This window comes from Streptopelia decaocto, assembly GCF_964273445.1.
Source record: "Streptopelia decaocto genome assembly, chromosome: 9".
Lineage (NCBI taxonomy): Eukaryota > Metazoa > Chordata > Aves > Columbiformes > Columbidae > Streptopelia > Streptopelia decaocto.
In genome coordinates, this window is record NC_138664.1 from 4,490,000 (window position 1) to 4,513,139 (window position 23,140).

Sequence of the window (23,140 nt, forward strand, 5' to 3'; positions counted from 1 at the left end):
TGCTGGGCTGTGAGACTTTGGCCCCTCACATCTCCATATCTGCTTCTCTTCCTCTTGTCTGTCCAGATTGAAAGCTCTGCACAAACAGAATGTCTCTCACTGGCTTATTTTAGTTGGGATTTCCAGCCAGTTCCATTCCCAGTTCCAGTTTCACACTCGGAAGGACTCTGCACTTGTTCCTGATCCTCGTGTTGAGTTGGAATTCCTGAGGACCTCCACAAGACAGGTCCTCTCTGCCTACCCCTCACCTCACCTGTGAATTCAGCAGCCTCATGCTGAATGCTCAAGTTAAAAAATTTGGTGTCGTATCAAAGAAGTAATCCAAAAGTGATTGTAAATGTTTATTGGATGTTCGGTCTATTCCTCCTTTCGCACAATTGCACTTTAATGATGAGAACCTATCCTGAGTGCCATCTGCAGACCATTGAAGATTAAAGTGGATTGCAGAATTGCATTAAACGGAATTTTTTCCTGACGGCTGAACTTATTGATCAAGTAATTCACTCCAAACAATCTCTGAGCGGCAGCCCATTTGCTCTTTCTTGATGGATCAAGGAAGAATAAATTATTTTTACAGCCTGATAAAAGACTTTTTTCATCTATGAAATCAAGGAGGAAAACCTATTTTCCCTTCACATTCAAATAATGATTAGAAAAGCAGTAACATGCAATGCAATGAGCCACATTTTAATCTCATTTGTCCCCACCTGGATGGGTAAGTGCCAAGGTCAGAGCAGGTGATCAGTAAGGTCCCTTTGGACCTGAAATCCCATCAATGTGTTAATTGTTCTCAGTCAAAATGGCGATTTGTGACAAAGAAATGTGGGAATGAACTGTGATACTGCAAAATAATAGCCCACTTGTGTCTTTTTGGATAAGAGGCAAGAGTTTCTGTCCTATCACTGTAAACTTTGACATTATTTCCTTTTAATATGTGTCTCTAGCAAGCACAGAATGTTAAGGTGGTACCTGCTGTGCACTTAGTACAAAATGAAATGCATCAATGATAAACTAAACCAAGAAAGGAAGGAAATGCATTCGATGAGTCCAAAAAGTTCCTAAATTACAGACTGCCAAGAACAAAAGATTCTTATATACTTCAAGGTATTTGTGCAAAAAGAAAAAAGGAGAGAGAAAGCTCTATGCATGGCCTAAGTTGCTCGTTACAGTGGTTGTTAATGAGTTCAGAAAGTGCTGGAAGAGCATGCAGTATGCTTCAATCAGATGTTGAGGAAAGCATGTCAGAGATCTGCTGGTAACATTTTCCTCCCAGAGCCTAGGGACCAAGTCACAGGTCTGACATTAAGGATAATGGTGACAGCTGTTTTGAGAATGAAACTGTAATTACAAGAATGAGGAAAAATGCCACTTCTGTGTTGACAGAAATATTTGTAAACTTATTTTGTCTCCTGCAACGACCAACAGTGGAAACTGAGTGAACGCCCGCCAGAACTGCAAGCCACCAAGGATGTGATTTTCAGTTCCACAGATATACAGCAGAATATCTGGTGGATCCTGCAAAATATTTATCACTAAAGGAGGTCACGGTAGGTAAATTCCCTGAAAAAGAATAACCCTTTTAAGCTCTTCTGGCCCCAGGTAGGTGAAACATCAGCCACTGTCGCAGCGTAGTGCCCTTGGGATGTCACAACGTGGCCTCTTTCTTCCTCAGCCATCACTCTGTGACACCTTTACTTACTTGAACTAAACTTGGGAGACTTCATCACTTTTCTTCCTCCTACCTACCTTTCCAGGGGCAAAACACTTGTGAATAGGACTGAAAATGAGATTAACGAGATCACTTCTTTTCTAGAATAAAAAAATCCATCTTCTGTAGCAACACCTCCATAATTTTCAGTTAGCTCTAGCGAAATATTTAAAAGAAGAAAGTGGGTCATAAAAGTACTTTAAAATATGAGAAGTGGTGACAGCTTAATGTAGTAGGAGAAGAACAGCTAGTTAAAATGTTATAAAATGTGAGCCTTCTACTTGCTTGGATGGTTTAATGGACGTAGTTGTCATTTTAGCTGCTTAACACTTCATGCTAAAAAGATGTGTCAGATTTCCCTGTGCTTACATGGCAATTTTCCCAAGTAGATTGTGAAACTGAGAAGATAAGTTCTTTTACAATTCATGGGGGACCTGCTATACAACTAGATAGCAAGTATGAAGATAAGCAACATGCAAAGTATTGGAACAGAAAACTTTGGTTTCTGAGAATAGGTTTGCATTGCTTTCTAGTTTCAGCTGTCAAGCTGGGGCAAAATGAGAAGTTCAAACCACACCTTCTCCTCTTCTGGTTGACTATTCAAAAAAGGTTAATTTATCAGGGCAAAACATTTTCTCTAGGAAGTTTCCAAATGAAGACCTTTCAGAAAGAAATTCTTTCAGAAGGAAAAGAAATCTGTCTTTCTATAAGGCATGCTAGGACCAACTTTTGGTTGTAAAAATGACAGCACCTTCACTGCCATCAGCAAAACTACTTTGATTTTCCATTGGTGCACACCACAGGTCAAAATTGGACCTCCTTGTCCAAATACAGACACCATTAGGTGAAAAAATATCTTGCAGGCTTTCCTTCTTCCCAGTGTGTGAGGTGCTGACGATACTCAAGCATCACAGGTACACTGGGACTGTACGGTTTTGCCTGTGCTCAGAAAAGCACCATTTACTACCTGCTGCATCTCCCACTTTACGTTTAGAAGCATCAATACCAAAATTAGCTACACAGGCAGTGAATACAGCGGATACAAGCTGAAGATATATAACTTGGAGATGCAGGATCAGTGCAATTGTGAGCATTCAGTGCAAGAAATGAGTTAACAGAAGGGCAAGAATTTCTACTTGAGCAGCCGGCAGCAAGGCAGTAACCAGGTGAACTGGTGAAAAATCAACAGCATTGCCTGAAGTATTCTATAATAGCAAGGCATCAATTTTTTGGTAATGCAAAACTGACACTAATTTAGCTATGTAGCAGTCTCTTATGACTGTCTAACACCTTTTTAAGCTTACAAAAGAAAATAGCATGTCCTGCCAAAACCTCTGCTTATTTAATAAAGATGAATACTGAAAAAGAGAGCTTTCACAGCCTCTGCTGATGAGTTGCTGTGAAGTCTGTGAGGAAGCAGTAAGTGCACAGTTTCAATTGCCCAGTGGGAGCCAAGGCACTTGTCTTATAATTTATATAAAAATCAGAAATGGTTTAGGAATCTCATTTACATTTTAACAAGTAATGCAGGTGTTGAGGTGTCTCCAGTCCAACGCTGTTGGAAATCTCACCCATCTACATGGAGAGAACTACAGGATGAGCCTCACCCTACATTTTTCTTTTATTACTGACCTTTGCAAGAGCTGAAGTCAGGTTGACAGGACCTCAGTGCCCTGCCGACGGAGTCTGAGTGACTCATAGAGATTGCCAGAAGATGTGGTGCTGCCAACTCTTGTGATTTCCCTGTGAGTCTCCCCCTACTTGGTGTTCTTCCTCAAAGCCTCGCTTTATTTACATTACAACATGAGAGTTTCAGCCGTCACTAAAAAGCAAAGGGGTTGGTCTTGTTTGGACAACACTAACCCCACAGCCTCCAGAATCGAAAGGAGGAAACAAAAAGACCTGATAGTCCTTCCTTGTGTAAATTTTGTGATTTTTAAGGTGGTCCCAGAACTATTTTTACGTAGTGAAAAGCAACAAGGCTTTTCTCAGTGCTCGCTGCTACAGGAAGGTCTCAGATACCATGTGGGGAAGGTGAGTGGTGCTTCTTGGAGACGGCGAGCAGGAAGGACCATGAACCAACCATAGGAAGGTGGGAATGTCAGCCTGAGTTGCCAGATTTAAACACCCTCAGGAAAGACTGTCCCCAGGTTTTTGTGGATCTAGAAATGCTGCCAGAGGAATAGGTTTTCCCCAGGCATTTCCTTTCCTGCACAAGTTGCATCCAGGAGAAGATGAGCATGAAAAGTGCACGGAAGAAACCAAGCAGAAAGGAATTAACTGAACTCGAGGCACTTTGCTCAGAAAGGATTTGGCTGCAATGTTAGCTAAAGGACTTGGATCTCGTTTTTCCACGCCAAGTAGCCCATCCCTAGGCTGACTATCTTGGGACCAGTTCAGCAGTAATACGAGAGTCACTATTTCCTTCAACTGAAAGGACATTTTCACCTGCTTATGCTAGGGAAGAATAAAAGGTCTTGTCTACCACAGCCACATGAAAAGGCGAAGAAAAACAGATTTTGTAATAGAGTTGCTAAGATCAAAGCAAACCATCTTTCTCCATAATTGGATTCACTCTTTTAGGCTTTTGATCTAAAATATGAGACTCAGAATTTCACACACAAACAAACCATCGGTTTGTCAATGCGCTGAGAACAAGGGTTAAGCTGAAATACTCCAACACATATACCCTTCAAATTAAATCAAACCCTGCTGCACGGAACCAATTTCTTCTACCCTGCACACATATATATTCCCCTACCCAAAACCCATAAAGTGAAGCATTTAAAATGAGCTTTACTCATCCTGCTGGATGCTGATTAGTTGAAAAATGCTGGTAAGTAACGGATCCCAGAGAAGCAAATGTTTATGCTTGCCTAAACCTCGCCAAGGAAATTTTCTATGGTGGAAAAACTGCCTCACCACATAGAGTGCCATAACCAGGAGAGTATTAATAGAAATAAAAATATAACTGCCTACTTGTTTACAGTTCTGAATTTAACTGTTAGGGTGCCAGAGCAGAGAATATCATGCCTCTAGAGACACAGAGCAAAAATAAGCACCAAGCACAAAACCCTGATTCAGCGAGAGTGTTTCATAGGAGCCCAATCCTGTTTCTGCCAAGTCGATAGCAAAGCAGAGTGCATAAATCCGGTGTCTAAACACTTAAATAGCAACTCCTGCTCTCTACTGTGCAACTAAAGCAAATGCATATCATTGTTTTAGCTTAAGGAGAAATACATAATCTGGATTTGACTGTGCACATATTATGTAGGCATAGAGGTCTCAAAGGTACTTGCGTTCCTAAAAGTTTCACACATAAAGTTCCTTGGAGAAAGGGGAGGCAGTGTTGTGCCTGACTGCCCAAAGTGCAAGCCCACACATCACTACACATCAGAGAAGCCACAGAAAAAGCACCTCCAGAAATCTCCCAACGCAGAAAAAAATCCATGAGTCTAGGTTTGGAACCCATCCTGAGGTGCAGCTGTAGGATATCAGGCTCTGCTAATCCCCACACTCACAGTGCTGCATGTTACAAAGGGAAAGCTGAGGACAGCCTGTTCCTCTTGAGGCACTTTTGATGCTGCCCGATCTTCAGTGGCTTCAGGTAGAGTTTCATGTGCCACACCTGCTGATATCTGGGCAATGTCTGCTGACTCCCAATGAAACAGGAGTTTGCAGCATGTTTCCAAGCACACAGAAGGCTCTTAACAAATAAATAATTAAGTAAACAACACCTGCTGTATCTCATGAACTCTGATCTTATTTTAAGATCACTTTGTATTCCATTCTTGCCTTTCCCATCCAGCAGTGCACACCACTGCAGTGTTTATCTGATAGTCCAGGGCTGTTCTCTGGGGTTGCAAGAACACAATGGTCCTTCCAAAAGCAGCATTTTGCATGAGGGCTCCCAGTACCAACTCCCCAACCCCAAACCACATGGTGCTGTATGTGCCCACCAGACAGTGTCTTAATACAAGGAGAGGAGACCTGGCAAGAAGTCCAAGTAATTGGAGTTTTAAAACAGGCCTGGATAAATAAAATAAATTAACATCCTTTAGAAGTGGAGGAGCAAGGAGAGCCATCTGCGGTCTCATAAAGGTGAGCATGAAAGCTGTGGTGAGTCATGTATTTACAGTACACTCTATCCCCACACAAAGGACTTGTTTAAATGTGAGCAACATACAGTGAACCACAATCTGATTTTGAGGTCACATTTTCCCTCCATCTACTATTCTCCTCTTTCTTTCCCTACTGAAATGTCACCTGGGATTTGCAGCCCTTTCTACCAAGGTGTTGACATCTCAGTTAGGGTCTCTAACTCAAGTGTACTGAAGAAAACTGCTGTGAAGGTTTAAGACCACCCTGACTCAAGACTAACCCTCCCTCAGCCAGTGATTTCTGGATGGCAATAAGTGTGAGTTTGTGTCTCAACCACCATTTCACCATCCTGAACACAGTGGGATGTATCAGAGGAGTAACATCTTCCACTACTGAAACTTGATCCACCAGAGACCCATGACACAGTGGACAAGCTCCTGGAAGCAAGAACCAGAAAATGCCCAACTGTCCCCCAGCTAGATTTCAACTTGCAGCTTCTTGTGGGCAACTGGGAAGAGACGGGACTCCTGACAGCCACAAGCTGCAGACTGAGTGCCTGGAGTTAGGCAGATAACACTGAGAACAGTAAAATTACACCAAATCCATTATTCACCTCTTGTCTTATGGAGGGTTGAGTAGGCTTCACTCCACCACCCCTCAGCAGACCACCTGAGGACACCCACCCAACGCACCCAGCGACGCTGCCCCGTTACCTGTGCGAATTTCCCAGTGCACATCACCCCGTTCCAGCGGGGGACAGTGAGACACCCGGGGTGACGCAGCAGGTAGTTGTCCGCTCTGCCCACAAAGGTGTCTGGATACCCTGTCACTGAGCCATCCAGGTCATGGAAAACAGACATTTTGTCACCATCATTATCGTTGTTTCCAAACCACTGACCAGATCTGCCAAAAAACACTTTCAGTCCAACCTAGCAGAAGAAAATAAGAAGAAAAATTATTGGTTATTTCTAAACAAGGACTTGGGTTTGCAGGGTTTTAACAGCCAAAACAGTGATACAACAAGAACTAGAAAGCTCTGTTGTTTGTGTAAGAGTTTTGGTTTTGCCTCTTCTATTTAGAAACATTTCTGACTGTCTTGGTTTTCCCCCTCATTTCTTAATCTCAGGAGATATTTTCATTAAAATTGGACTTCTGGTTCTTTGAAATGCATCCACACAATCGTGTACTCCTTGGAATCACACAGCAATAAACTGTGCAGTGACAAAAGGAAGAGGATGACTCAAAGAGTGAAGAAGTACTGTAAAATTATTAATTTTACTGAGGAACATCACAGCAGTGATCAAAGAAGCAAAAATTACTCCATATTTGGGGAATTTTCTCATATATCTTCAATGGCTGTTCTAAGCAGTTCTGGGAGTGCCTTTTTTTTTTTCTAATTGTTCCCCTAAAACCTTGTAAAGCTCATAAAAGTGACAACAATTCTCAGAATTGGTTCTTGTGCGCATTCTAATATATCCCCTGAAGAATTTATCTAGGAAAGAGGAATAATAGGAAACAGCATTATCCTCATTATTATTAGCTCTGTTTTTAAGAGTTCTCAATAGCTAAGTTAAAGAATCTGTCCTGATATGAAAATCCAGCAAAACAAGGGAACTGCAGATGTTCGGGGAAAAAGGCATGGAATATTTTAATGTCTGCAGAGAAAATTATTACAGTGTATGGCAATTAAGTTCTGAAGTAATCAAGAAAATAATTACTCCAGGTCAAGTACTCCGAATGAATCCTGCAGCAATGTGTATTAAAGCAGACGGCATAAATAGCAACTGGATCATGCCGACCCAAAAGACTGTAATTTGTTTCATTTAGCCCAACTATTTTTAATTGGACTCTGCACATGAGTAAGAATTAATGTTAGCAGGATTAGGCTGCAAGTTTACTAAGGGCTTTAAAGGCTTTATTTTAACAATAATAAACAGACCAGCTTAGGAGAATAGGAGGGTCATTGTGATTCTGAGTTAGATGGAAAGTCCCATTGCCTTAAAAAGAATGGCCACTGCAGCAAGAACTATGTGCAGAATAAAAGTCTTTATTCCTTTCAAAATAAATGAGAGCCTAGAACAATTTTTCTCCCACATTCTTGTCTGAGTCTCATAAACAAACACCTGAAGCAGTCTCATTTAAAGGAGGCTCAAACACATAGAAATTTAATGTCTATTTTTGACTGTTTTCAAACCTTTTCTTACTGCAGTGCAGGAATTCTTTGCCCAAAGGGCTACTTGGCAAAGTAGAAGGATCACAAAAGTTAGTTCTGTTTTTTTTTTTTTTTTTTTTTGGTTGTGTTTTTTTTTCTTTCATTTTAATTTATAAAAGAGGAGATATTAAAAAAATGTAAACACTGTGCTGCCGCTCAAAGCTCCATTGTAAATACTTCGTGACAGTGTATTTCTGGAGTTGAACATGAAAATGGGCACTTCACTGGGGAGGAGAACAAAGTCTGTTGAACTTCAAAACAAACGGAGGCACAGCCAGTACAGCTCACATTTGATTAACACCCTCAGTGTTTCCATCCAGCAGCAGACGGTTTTGGTGCTAACGCTAGTCTGATCTCTAATATTCTCCTCTGAAAAGTCTGAAAGTCAGAATCAAAGTGGAAATGGTAATGAGCAGTGCCACGTCTTTCATAAGTCTCAAGGTTACCTTACTTCTGTGTGCTGAGGGATGGGGTGCACTGCATTTGCAGTTACAGCGATGGCAACAGGTATTTTTTCCTAAGTGGATGCCCGTGAATAGAGAAAAGACTCAGCTCGTCAAGTCTGTCCATGGGGAATGAGCTCAAGGAGGGTGCAGAGACAGGGCATGTCTAACCAGCACACTACTACCCAGACACCTGATTTTCATTATGTGTGGACTATCTGGGAGTGATATGGCACTAAGGGTACCTGAATTACCTGTCTGAAGCCTAACAGGGAGACCTGACAGATGATGGTTACATGAGTACATAATCTCTTAGGAATACGTTAACTCAACCTGTCCAAAAGCAACACACCTAACACAGATGCAGACAAGCTATGAAAACTGCAGTGGAAAACACTTTCTATAAATGCACAAATTTAATATATGAGATTTAGGTGTGTCGACAGAAAGGCAACTAGGATACTTTTTGTGGAGGGGAATGTTCAGGTCTTCTGTTCTGCTTGACTGTGAATTTTATGCTGGAATTAAACAAGACCTGACTGGCCCTATGAATTTGTTGTCTAGCTGATCCGTTGATTAGTCTGATCAATTATACAATTATTCCTTCCGCATGACTAATAGTTTTGTCATCACTACACAACTTGCAGTAACGCTTAATTTCTTCTTAAAAAACAATTGTAAAATGATTGTCCTTCAGGGAATTAGTACTTAGCTAGCCTTTACAAAGTAATAAAATGAAGCCTGTAGATGGAAAATTAATTAAAACAGCCTACAGGGTCTATCTTAACTAGTCAAAGACATATTGTCCCATATAGTAATTAGCATTGAAACAATAAACTAACCATGGTCCTTCAAGTCTGAAATCAGATTTAGCACATCTGGGTTCAATCCAGATAAAACAGAGTCAAAGTGAAAAGTGCTGGGATGCAGGTGGTTACAAATATAAATGGTTTTTAAGCTGGCAAAATACCAGCTTCAGAAATTGATATTTCTTGGAAATATACATACAAGAAATAATTATTGAGATAGTGATATATACTAGGGGGTTTTTGTGATCAGTTGACACTATATTATTTTAATTTGCTTCGCTGAAGTATTTAGTTAGTCTTCTGACCAATTTTACCCCCAAAACCTCAGATCTTAAAGGCGTTGGAGTACTAAACTGCCTCTCAGACAAAAAAAGCTGGGATATTTAACAGGTTCATTGGCAGCAAATGGTGCAACTGTACTAAAGAGCTGCATTTTCAGCCATTCAAGAGTTAATCATCCTCTTCGCTAATGTGCACAGATACCATCTGTCTGAAACCATTCTGTTGGACAGAATTCTGCACCCATTACTGGAGGAAAATTCCCACTCTCTTCAGTCCACCAATCGAACTTCTTCATCATACATTTTTCTTTAAGCTCCCCTCTCTGGTTCCAAGTTGATTTTTTCATTAATGTTCCCCATGATCATCTTATAACCATTTCCCCAAGGACATAAAGAAGGTATGGCAAATTAGCCCTTATTCTTGTTTCAATGCTCCCTAAAGCATCTAAGGTAACTAAGTTATCTTTACTGAAATGCACAGGAACTGTGTTTTCTTTAGAGAAACAGTCAAGTGACTGCAATCAACATCGCCCTTTCATGAAATACCCTCCTGTTGTTGGTCTGAAGTGTATCAGAGAGGGGACAGACAAACTAACTGCTTGCCAGAGGGAATGATACTGGTCAATCCCAGAGCAATGGAAATTTCCTCAAGATAAAGCCAAACCTCAAGCCAAAGTTACTACAGTTCATGGACATCCTAACAAGCATGGCCCTTGTTTGAAAAAAGCTAAGGAGAAATTATGATCCCTGGGAGCCAGCCAGGTGGAATCTGTCATTTCCCAAGCCAAGTGTGCAGGGTCATGATCCCTGCAGGAACCCAAGACAAGGACAGGAATTGCTCAGCATCCTACGGCTCCTCTCAAGGCAGATACAGAGCCCCCTTCTCCTGTCACTGCTCAAGGGAAGTCCCTGTTGCGCTCAACAGGAATTTCACTGCTGACCCCAGAAACTGGGCCACAGCTTTGCTTCTAAGTGCATTTGTTTACTTCTATATGAGAACTGCATAGCAGCTTACTGCCTCCTGAGATCTCTGTTGTGTTCCACTCAACCTCTGAGACTGGGTCCTCGCAACGTTCTCAGCATATAGAAGCTGGTAATGACACACCAGCTAAGGTTGGATTTCCTGGTTAGAAGATTAAATTTTCCTCTAATGTAGATTTTGTAATGTATGTCTGCCCAGTCATAAGATACCTTCACATTTTACTGGTTTATAAATAACCTCCATTAAGAAAAAAAAAAGTGTCGCAAAACAAGTCAAAAGTATGTACCAATGTAACATGCATCACTGCCTGGAAATTCTCTCACCACGTCAAAAACTCGCCCATCTAACAGCATGCATTCCTGCTTTTCTTACTTACACTTTTCTCCATCAGGATCTGCGACACATTATTCTGGGGGCTTATCTGCCAGGAGTTTTTCATGAAGAACCCAATGGCACTTGAGTATCTGTCAACAGTTGGGGTGAACTTTTTGAAAGTGCATTTTGCTATCCTGACAGGCCCATCATAAATCTGGAATCCACGAATAGGGAATGTCCTGTGAGATTTAAAAACAAACACAATCCGGTGTTAAAAGCTTGAGTAAACTGAGTCTTCTCCTGAGACACAGAAAGATACTAACAAGTAGCTAAACCACCTCTCCTTTCCCAAAACCGGGACACAGTTAATGAAAGATGAAACTCTGCTAAACATCCTCTACAGGATAAGGTTCAAGAGCCAAAAAAAAAGACTCATAAGCCTGCCTAAGGCTTTAAGCTGGGGCAATGCAGTTCAAAACTTGTCCCCAGCAACCCAGGGGCTCATCATCACAAGGAAGACCCAAGGAGCTGTGTGGCAGCATTGCCATCAGGTTTCCTGTTCCAGGGTAGTCGAGTTTCTCAGGAAAACTTGACCATGATTGAAAAAATATCTGTCAGACTCCCTGGAGGCAAATGTCTCTGTGGAAGCAAGTACCGACTGGTGCAGAACAGTTTCTCCTCTCCCTACAAGCCATTTCACACGAGATCCTTAGGACCTAGTCCACAGCGTTTCATACAGAAAAGCGATTTCAGTCCAGGGACGTGTCAAAATATCAGAGGAGATGCCACTAGAGTCACAGGTAAGAACCTGCCCCTTCCATGGTCTGCAGACAGTAATGAAGTTGACTAGTAGTGGCATGGAAGGGTGGGTCGATGCTTATGGAGGTCAGACAGAGTTGTTCAGGCATGAAAGCCACAAAGTGGGCATCCCATGGGCATACAGGCTCTCTCCAGCCTGGGGGTCACCGAGGCCCAGATTCCCTCCCAACGCTGCTGTTTTTCCTTACTGGTTGGCTCTAGAAATCCAGAAACACTTTGTCAATTGGAAAAAACAGGCACAAACAGTTGTTTCTTGACCAAATAATTCTTCAATTTCCAGAGCTGTTATCCCAGTAGTTTGGTCTGGTACAATCCCTACATCCCGTTTTGCACTACGGTGTAATGACAGGACAGATATCAGACGTTTTGGCATATTCCTTTCCAAGAGCACATTGCTTAACAGTTTCACAGATGATAAGACCTTGTTTGAACTGCAAAGGAGTTTTTTGCAATTGCAGTTAAAATAACACCACCAATAATGACTGAGGATAGCTCTGATTATGCTTGCTGTCCTACATAGATCCCAGTACTCTGTCACTTATGGTTGAGACATGTATAGTCAGTGCTGTGTGCATGGCATGTCTACTGAGTACTGCTTATTCCTTAGCTTTATATTCCTTGCAAAGGGATTAACAATTGGTGGGCATCATCAAAAACATACATTAGGGTAGAATTTCAGCTTGGGGAAGCACATTTTGCTGTGGGTTTGTGGGTAGGCACCATGGTTGCTAGACAGGAGGCTACCAAAATAGAAAATAACATACAGCTATTGAAAGAGAAGTAAGATGCAATAATGAAAAATGGTTTCTCCTTTGTCAAACTGGCCATGTTTGCCCAGCTACACTGGCAGGAGGGATGGTGACATGGTGTATGGGAGCTGCTCCATCAGCTCGACGCTGCGCTACTGAAGCACTACACAAAAGCCATTTGGTATCTTTCAGATTATCTAATCCATCCTCCAGTGACTAATAAATTAAGCAGAAAATTAAATCAAAACACTTTCAGTCAAGAATGCTCTCAAGCTGTTGGCCTGCAGGGTGAGCTTTTTCAGATGCTTATTATTTCTGGCCTGTACGATAATTTAAACACCCAGTATAAATTACTTGTTGGTAGTCACATTAATTCCTCAGGCTTTTCTTCTAGTTTATGCTAAGGCCAGGAAGAAATGGCAGAAGAATAGCTCACTTGTTTCTGGGCAGTGTTCTGTATTCTCCATTTGCCCCTTTTCCCCAGTAGCTGTTTTGGCCTCCCTGGGAGCCAACGTTGCTGCTTTCTCCAACAAAAATGGAGTGTGTAACCTCCAGGCTGGAGCCTTCATCTGTTGGGAAAGTCCCATCACTATGAGCAAAGAAACAAGAGGTAACTATGCAGTACAGCGCAACCAATTAATTAACACTTTTAATTAAACTACAGACACAGCAGAATTTCTTTCTTAATTTGGAAAAAAAAAAGTGCAGGTGCCGATATAACAACTTGCCTTAAAATCTCTTTAGAAACCAGCAAGTTAGTTTGGAGGTAGCTCAGTGCTCAGATATCAGTAATACAGGTAACTCAGTCTGGGTAAAAACATCTCTACACCATATATGTATATATATAATTTCTCTATATTGAGTTGGTTTGTACTTTCTAGCTACATTCCTGAAGTGAGAGCCAAACATCACTGGTTCTCATTGCCTGCAGTAGATTTTGGATATTTTTGCAGGTCTTTTGCAAGAGTGGTTGAGATGACAGCAGCAGGAGCTTGGCAGACACCAGCAGAGAAGACAGGAGACCTGCTGTGCCACCAGGTGGGACCATCCCAGCCACCCTGCCCCAGCAGCACAGAAGCTATGAGTGGTGCTGCTCCACCAGGCTAGAGCAGAAGAAAAGTCTCCCTGAAGGCAGAGCCAGATGTTTAGTCTACTGGTTCAGGACCTACAGTCCAAGAGGAAATATTCAGCAGTTACAATGTATTCCCCAGACATGCTGAGGAAAAGAGAATTAAAGCCTAAATTGCCCCTTGTATTAACGGCTGTGCAGGGAAGACTTGATGTGGTCTGGGATGCAAACATGAGGTTTTCTCATGTCTTACAGTAATTACCAGGGGAGTGTCTCGGTTTCCATTCATGAGCCTCTTACATTGGGAAAAAAATGGAAGAAGGTAGATTTTAAGAAATTACCTTGCCAGAGTGAGTCCAATTCCATTGTCTGAAAACCTGGGACAGGAGAAACACAACAGTGTAAACGGGGAGGAATGTCTGCAGTGAATTTGGCGTACAGACCTATTTATGTCTGCTGCGAGGGGAATGGTATAACACGTCATTACAGTAACCTACCCCGAGTTGCGGAAAATAATGTCGCCACCCCTGGCCCAGGCCCCGTGGTCATTATTTTTAAAAGCAATAAGACCATCAATCATGGCAGGAACTCGTGGCTTTTCAGGATCAGCATCTTGATGTGGGTGAAACCTGAAGGAAGGAGCTTAGTTAATGCAGCGCAGGAGACATAAGAACCGACCTCAGACAGAGGAGGTCATGCCTGGCAGACCTCATTTGGCTTCCAAATATCAGTGTGATGGGCCTAAAGAGGTGATATGCCCTGGACCGGAGTCAATCTATTAGCTTGATTTCACCTCTGTGCTTTGGTACAAAGCAGAAAACAAGAAACATTCATAAGCATGAAATTCTCACCCTGGAGAAATCAACAGGAGATTTCTTGCTAGACTTCAATGGGCCCATGGTTACTCCTTAATTTGATTCAGTGTGATTTAGAAGCATAGAAAACATTTTTCCCAAGTCTCTTGGGCCCTTGTGTAATTGTCCTTACAAGGCCCACTGAGAATCCCTGAACTGATGCTAGAAAATCAATTAGGCACTTTCAAGAATCTCATTCAACAAAGATAACGGAGTAATTGGAGCTGCTTTCCTTGCATGTGCAGACAAGACCTCCATATGCTCCTGTCTCTGTCAAAAAAGAAACTGTCATATGAAAAAAAGGATTCGCCCAGGGAACTGGGCAGTTCTCAGTTACTTTCAGGCTATTTCTTGCCACAATGGCTGTTCAGGGTAGACCTGTGCTGTGTTTGGAAAAACTCATCTTTGCTTTTTTTGAGTCTACCTTCACCTCCTACTTCCTCCAGCTGATGTCCCCAGGGATGTGCCACCTCAGTGCCCAATGGGGTGGCCCGAGGAGGGAAGTCTCACTAAAGGGGGCAAAGTCACCCTTTCCTTTCAGCCATACAGGAGCATTGAGAGGGTGCGACAGAGGAGGAAAAAAAAAGCCAAGGCTTGGCCAGGAGCAATGGCTGATTTCTGCCACATCCTCCTCAACCAGACCCACAGGGCTGAGGTGGGTGAGAAAATGGCTTTAATTTACCTGCTTCCACTCTGCAGAAGGAAGCTCAGAGATTTCTAAAGCAGCTGACAAAAAGCTTTGAGGCTACTTTACTTTGTTCATTAATCCTAGACCAGTCTCGGCAGTCTCTTATATCTTTCAGATGTAAGTTCTTTTAAGCAATTAATAAGAAATGTTGGAGTTTACAAACACACTAACAGATTAATGGGATCTGGATCCCTTTACATGTGCTTCGCTGCTTAGTCCTCATAACCTCAAGTGCGCGCGTATCATTCTTGGTCAGCAATAATACAAACAATTCAGTGCGTAGCTATGAAGTATTTGCCTCTACACATCAGAGAGAGCTTGTGTGTGTTTTTTTTTCAGATGCTCCAGCCATAATGAGACATTAATGATCTGTTAAATACAATGCAGAAGCCAAGCAGCAATACAACTATCCAAAATACTCAGCCATACAGCATGTGCTTACCTGGCATTATCGACAGTGAGATACTCTCGGGGATCCTCAGCGCTGGCTCTTGTTGTTTTTACTCCTTTTCCAATAAACAAACCAGCCTAAAAATGCACACAACTCCAATTATTTTAACAGACCGCCCAACAGAGACCAGAAATCTCAGATTTTTATCAATGAACATAGGCAGCCAGTGCGTGCAGGCACAGCGAGCGCCTGCAGCCTGGGCTTTCTGCTTGCTTTTGGTGTCACTTGGCACCGATCAGCATGACATTAGCACAGGATGGAGCTCGCTGAAGTCAGGACAGAGCCTGCCCCACCATATGTTATGCATCAGCATGTTGGGCTGTCTTTTGACCCAAAGCAAGGCACTGAACTCCCACTCGCTCGCTCTCCCTTGCAGAAAGCAATAAGGGACTCTGCCAAGCTCTTGATAACTTTTTGGAAAAAAGAGTGTTGTTAAGAAGTAAGGTTTTAAATACAGAGTGACGAGTCCCCCGACAGTCAAAGGAGAACATGAGCTGCTGTAGCCAAGTTAAAGACTCTGGGCTAGAGCAGCAGCTGTCATGGACGAAGATGTAAAATATACAAGGCACAGAGAACAGCACTGATTTCAATCTAGAATCCTGAAAAACAAGTTAAAAATGCTTTTCATAGTTTACAGGTTACGTTTTCATGTCAACAGTATATTTGGGGCAAAGTGTTTTACTTGGAATTACCCTTGAATTTTTGGTCTCATTTGTCAAAGGTGATGAGCAGGCCCTGGCACAAATGACTTTCGCTCATCCTCCTATATCCTTGCACCACTGTAGCCAACAGCAGTGCTCAGTGTGCTGCCCACCATTCCTTAAATCTCACTTAGAAGCAGGTCTGTCTATGGCCTGGGCACCTCCCTCTAACACAGGTACCCAGCTGAAGCACCTGAAATGGGACCCCCATTCTGCTCAGCTCCCTCTTTAATCATTAGAAAGAGCATCACCCCCAAAACCTGATTGTGTTAAAAGGCTGTTATCAAAATGTAAGACACGCGCGATCATCTGATTTCAGTGCACCATGCATGGTCAGTCCCATGCCATACTGTTATATGGACAGAAACATATAAAAATCATCCACATGCCTTGAAATTGGAGTGGACTCTGTTGTTGAAAAATACTCCCAAGGGGGTATGTTCAGCCTGTCCCTCTGGATATTGCCCCTTGGACTGTCCAGTGGGAACCCGGTGGAAGATGTACCATATCCCGACATCCTAAAAGAGAAAGAGAGGTCCAGGAAATGGGACAATACAATTAATGATACAGGTTATCCTGGGGACTTATGGTTTCCCACTTGCTGGTCCAATTCCCAGCCTGAGCCTGCCAAACACGTGCGAGTCCCAGGGGACACACACCAACCCGTGATCTTACACCTCCCAGCTCAGCCTTTGGCATGGACAGTGGGCCCCCAGGGCACACACATGGACTTTAAAAATGCATATATTGTGGCTGAAATTCAGATGGTTTATTAGAAAACATAGCCTTCTCTATACAGGCACATTAAATAGGATTTGAGGGAACATCATAGATAAAAACAAGAAGAGAGTATATATTAGTATCTACAAATATAAAATTTTATTGGGCATTTAACTATTAACTACTAATAAAAATCAACATTTGCTAAGAGACACCACACACCATTTCCAGCCACAGCTGGGAGAGATTCCAGAATGAGAACTGTAGGAAAATACTTGTTCTTAACGGATACAAAGGTTGCAGAAATACATATTCAAATTTTACGATGCCTTAGCTAAAAGGTCATTGCCCTCATGCTAATGACATCAATAAGAGTAGAATATATGGGAACTGGAGGAAAGTACAGCTCTTGCTGTTAAATGATTTTACCTGAGCACCAGCTGCTGCATTCTCTATTAAGTTGTTATTCGGATTTGCAATCCAGAATGTGCTGACAGCCCTGAAAAATCAAAATCAAAATGATGCTAAGCAGTCACCAAACAGGAAGGGATCGTTTTTATAGCACTGCACAGGACTTGAGCCACAACTCTCCTACGGACTTTAAAACTCCACACAACCTTTTAATGATATTCTTTAAGGAAAATAAAACATCTAGTGCATCTAGTGATGTCAGACATGTTCATTTATGGAGCCACATGCTGAACCTATTGTAAATTATATGAGACCATTAACACAAAATCCATGCTCTCTTAAATGCAGCTTAAGGAAATGCAAAGTCTTTTTTCTTTTTAGCTAAACAGCTTTGGAAAATGTCTGAAAAGTGAAATTTGGATTGTTTTTGGAAGTTTGGGGGTAATGGCAGGAGGTATGGGATTCTCTATGGATTTATGAAGCTTCTACATGGAACACAAAATTAATGTTCTTGCAAGTTGCAAATGGTTTGTTAAGTAGGAGATTAAGGAGCTAATATTTTGACATTTGTTCAAGGAGGTTTTGCTTCAGAAGGAAGATCAGTAGTGGCAAAAACAGATGCCAGATATAGCTATGAAAATATTATCAGTTATCTTACTTATTTGATATCATCTTTTGCAGGAATAAAGAACACATGTAAAAACATCGTAAATCTTTTCTCATGACCATACCAATTAACTTGATCCTTCTAAGCAAAAAATCTCAGTCATTTTTTTATGCACCTTAACTATCACATAATCAAGAATCCACAGTACTTGGGATTAACAGAAACACTAAATAGGTGCAAAATAAATCTATGTTAACCATACAATCAACCTTAGCATTTCAATAATGATATATTTATGCAAATTTAAATAAGTTGGGTTTGTCCACAAATATGAAAATACAAATTTCCTTGGCTAAACCGTGTTCTTACTCTCAAACACTAGCTGGGCCAACACCTGGGTCCACTGTTACAGCTCATCAGTTGCCAAAATAGAAGTGAACTTGAGTCTGCTGTACCGGAATGTTGTATATTGTGAAATGATGCTCACTGTGGTTTATACTAATCTCTACATTCTCACTAAATCTCCTGGTGTTCTCTAGATATTCATGCACTCACATCCTATTGACCAATTTAGTCTAGATGCTCCAGCCCCACTGAAAAAAGGCAAAATCCTCCCTTTGTAGTAGGTGATATCTTTGTCAACCTATACCAGGGCTGAACTGACTTGTATTTATGAGATAGATTTCACAGAGACTTCAACAACCTACTTAAAAAGAGCTGAAAGGGGTTCAGAAATGAGCAAAGTGCTCTAACATATCTATGATTCTCAGGAAACAGCGTCAGGAATAACCAGCAGCAAATACTCCTTGCCTAGGACTCATGCAGGTGTTAATAGATATATTCACATGCAAAACATGGTCAGGTAGCTCAGCTATTTTAAAATGAGAAATGATAGAAAAAGCAACAATTATTTCATTTAAAATCAAATAGCACCTTTCAAAACCTTCACCACTGTGTTCTTTGGGACCCAGCTATCAAGCACAACATAGGTTGTGGTTGGACTCGATGATCCTGAGGGTCTCTTCCAATTGAAATGATTCTATGATTCTATAAGCACAAAACCTGACTGCAGCTCCCAGAGCACTTACATGCAGTCGGTGCTTGGCACAGGGACGTAATTCCCATAGACGTGGCTGCGGATGGCAAGGCACATAACCTCATTGCGATCCGATGGCAAGATGGTTCCCGATCTCGTGAGGAGGCCCAGGTTGTGATAAAACGTGTTTCGCTGCTCCGTCCCATCCTCGAGGAAGAAACAGTGCCCCAGAGTGTCATAGCCAATGGTGTCTTTTACCTGGAAAAAGGTATAGAGGCCATAGATCGCAACGCTAACAGCAGCAGGAACTATAACTGATGTGCTTTGCTTATCAATAAATGGCTGAAATACTCGTGGGGTGGTTTTGACGCCCTCTGCATAGCGAGCAGTGCCCACATAGGCACTGACTCCAACTACATGAGGTTTGCACAACTGTGGGCTGATCTCATACAGCAAAAACTGCTACTAAAATCACTCTGAGGTAGATCACATGCATAATTAAAGGAAAATTGCAAAATACAGGAATTAAAACTGCCCTCAGCTCTAGAAGAGAATATTTGATTCAGTGTTATGGAATAAATATCTACACAAAGGTAAATGTCTCTCGCATGATATTTAGTCTGGTTAATCCAAAAATTTTCATGACTGCAACACTTCCCAAATAAAATAAGAAATTCTTTAAAATGCACCATGGGAAGTAATTTATATTAACGAGGTTTCTGTTCTTTCTCCTCCACTCTCAGAAGGTGCAGGGCCACATCACTCCTGTAACGATCAGCTTGGGCAGAGATGGTATTTTACTGCTTCAGCCTATTTAAGATTAACTGACATGCACAGGGATATTGCATTAAACCCTAATTTGACAAAGAGGACTTAGCACAAGCCTCCTTTGATGTACAGTCTTATGAAGACAAATTCAGAAATCCTTCTTTTAAATGTAAATAATAAATCAGGTTAGTTATAATACCAGCTATTTGTTACTAAATCTTACTGAAACCTAACTTTGTACTCAAATGATCCCTGTCAGCATATTTCTTCACTCTTTAGGCATACAAAATTCCTGTTGATGTCGGAATTATGTCTCTGTAAGACTGCAAGATTAACTAATATTAAACTACTTGGTTATTTCTGTATACAGAGGGATACTTGAACCAAATCCATTTCAGATTCATATCCTGTGGTTTCCCCTTAATGGGTTAGAAATGTACAGAACATCTGGAGTCACAGACAGTATAGTCCCCACAGGTCTATCTCTATTGGATTTCATTGTTTTCCTGGCAGTCACCCCTCAAACATGTCACCTGTTGCTCTTGTTTCTGCCTCAATGAGATGTTCAAGGGAGTTAAAAATAAGGCACAACACAACCAGGTACCCAACTCCTAACTGATGGAGTTTTGGAAAGCTGGGAGTGAGCTACCAGGAAGGTAACAGAGAACCTACACACCCTGGAAGTGTCCCTGCCAGCTGAGTCTTGGAAATACAGATAGGAAACGGATTTAGATAAAAACGCAGGTGTCCTTGCCAGCCTGCTAAGAACAGTAAGCCTGGCTACTTCTACTCATCCGAATGATGGGCAGAAGCTGCACTGAGGAGGCCACGGAAGACTATTTTTGGAAAGAAACTCTAACAGCAAACCACCCGCTGTTTTAAACAGTATTTCAATTGTAGAGTTTAATTCTTCTGAGTTTAGCTGAACTTTGGCTAATCTGTGCCTCAGACAGCTGTATCTGAAACCAGATTTTAGCTTTAATTAATAAGATTTGTCACAGCTTCAGAGACAGATGGCAGCCCAAAAAACTTACACACACAAAACTATATTGATCACTTTCCTAACCAGAAATAGCATAGTTTAAAGATCATTTACATTTGCACCAAAAGGTAAGGACCCATGCCATTAGATCAAAACCCCAATAACTGATCAATTCTGGGACATCACAGGTAGAACCTCAAAGCTTGGAAATGAGAGCCCACCCGGGGCAGTATGCCAGCAGCACATTACTGTATGAATCAGCATGAAACACCGTCTGCAACGCCAGCCACAGCCCCGCTGGTGTGTCCAACGCCAGATGATTAAGATGCCTCTAAACACTGAATTATATATAGCTCAGCAACACAATATAAGTGACCTTTATGCACTGCAACGTTAGACATGAAAGACTACAGTGGTGCGCGCACGCCTGACGTGTGCCAGGGCCGCCGGAGCCATGTCCCAGCCAACGGGGTAACCCAAGCCGTGTCCCCGCTGCCACCGGCTCGCAAAGCAGCACAAGCCTGGCACAGGTGAGCAGCAGATGGGAGAACGGCTTTGCAAACAGCGTTGCATGAGCCCTACACAGCAAAGCACAAACCACAGCACTCCAGCAATGTACTTCTGCAATTACATCCTCTAAACTCTCAAGACAGGACAGGGGAAAAATCACCTATCTGGTTTATTGTGCCTCAGGGGCTGAAGTTTCTTAATCTGATGCTAAAACAGGTCCCCATCTATGTTATTTAACCTCCTTGCTCTGATACATATATGCTCTTCTCTGAAACTACAAATCATTTTAATTTATTTTAAAGTAAGGTTTTTTATTACATCTTAATTACTATATTGAAACCACATAATTTTTGCACAGAATCATATATTTAACCTTTGCTATAAAATCTGTTCACTGATTCATGGACTCAAAGCCCTCAGCAGTCAGGTGTGGGGCAGGGCTGGATCTCATACTTGGATTCTTGATTTCACAGCTATTGCATCCCACGCATCCAGATAAAACCTTGGCAACCTCACTTCTGATAAAGTGCAAGACCACACACCCTTGTTCTCAGGACCAATATTAACGTAAGGATTGATTTTTCATCCCAGGCAGGTCCCTTCTATTCCAGGGATTTAACAGCAATGAGAAGACAAAGCATATCCACATATACTGGGTAAGTCTCCTGCCACCTAAGGGCACAAAATCAGGCTCTACAGCCAGAGAAAATCATGTATATGAGAAGGCAATCAATATTTTGAGTGATCTGGACAATGCAAATCCAGTTTAGGATACATGAAAAACATTCCTGGTTGTACAAGTCTAGCATCACGTTTTCATGAATACAACCTTCCAGGGGGACCCTTTCACACAAGAGTACCAAGCCAAGTGCATTTTTGTTATGCCTTACATAGCTTTATGTCCAGTGTCGAGAAAAAGCTATCAAGAAAAACACGGGAAGTCACAGATAGTTCAAGGAGTGTCTCTGCTTGAGCACACATCAGGTGAACAAGGAAATGCCCACGGACACCAAAACACCGTTCAGGGTACTGCAGAGCACACAGCAATTAGACGTGTCGGGACTGGAGCAGGAATCTGTGTTTTCCAGCTGGGACATGTATCGCATTTTTTTTTCTGGTTCCTCTCCACAATGTCCTTGCAAGGATCTAGGTCAAAGCCAAGTTCCTGCGGGCTTTTCTGGCACTGAAGCGGCTGTTCGGGTCTGTCCGTCTCGTATTTCATTCCCTTTGTCATGTGAATATTTTCAGATATATTTCACATTGCCCTGACTTGAACAACCCCTGTCTTTTCCATTTTCTTTGCAAATCAAAGGTCCATCACTTCAGCCAGGTCCAGTAAAGGTACATTGCTTTCATTTTAAATGAAAGTTCCTATTATCACAAACTGTCCAAAATAATCACGGGAAAGATTTCACTATATCTGATCACACCGTTAACAACATCAATTAGGCAATACTAAGAACATGAAGTTCATTTTGAAGAGCTGCACTATCGGAGCAACAGCCTAACCTGAACAGCAGTCAAATAAACTTGACAAGTCAGGACAATTCTTGGGGAAAAGATGCCTTGTTTCAATATTCTGATTTCTCTTTGCATCACAAACGGCTCTTACTGTTTAGCAGTCTCTAAGCAAAGAAATGAACTGGGTACTAATAAAATATGTCTCCTACCAGAAGGCCATGAGTTCCATGTATGGCAACACACCTAGAGAAGCAGTGGTGGATAGCCAGGTTATCAAGGTACGTTGGGCGTTCGTATCCTCCTCTCACATCCACATCCTCAGCCAAGTGAAAATGCACAGGGTAACTGCCCAGGATTTGCTGCCCCATGTTTTTTAATTCCACTCCTGACATGTGAACAGAGCTAAAATTCCTTAGGATCTGTTGAGACATATGTAGATCCAAATAAGGCATTACAGTATAAA

At 41.8% G+C, this 23,140-nt stretch overlaps 1 protein-coding gene across 1 annotated transcript in view; it reads right to left on the reverse strand.

Moving 5' to 3' along the window:
* LOC309443964 (cell surface hyaluronidase CEMIP2-like) overlaps positions 1 to 23,140 on the reverse strand; it is a gene marked incomplete at its 5' end in the record, with an annotated part of 46,161 nt that overhangs the window by 18,790 nt on the left and 4,231 nt on the right. The window contains 10 exons of the mRNA XM_082061379.1: positions 6,523 to 6,738; positions 10,913 to 11,090; positions 12,856 to 13,008; positions 13,830 to 13,865; positions 13,986 to 14,117; positions 15,473 to 15,558; positions 16,572 to 16,700; positions 17,332 to 17,401; positions 19,009 to 19,214; positions 22,887 to 23,096. Coding sequence (XP_081917505.1) covers positions 6,523 to 6,738; positions 10,913 to 11,090; positions 12,856 to 13,008; positions 13,830 to 13,865; positions 13,986 to 14,117; positions 15,473 to 15,558; positions 16,572 to 16,700; positions 17,332 to 17,401; positions 19,009 to 19,214; positions 22,887 to 23,096 — 1,416 coding nt within the window. The remainder of the gene's footprint in view (positions 1 to 6,522; positions 6,739 to 10,912; positions 11,091 to 12,855; positions 13,009 to 13,829; positions 13,866 to 13,985; positions 14,118 to 15,472; positions 15,559 to 16,571; positions 16,701 to 17,331; positions 17,402 to 19,008; positions 19,215 to 22,886; positions 23,097 to 23,140) is intronic.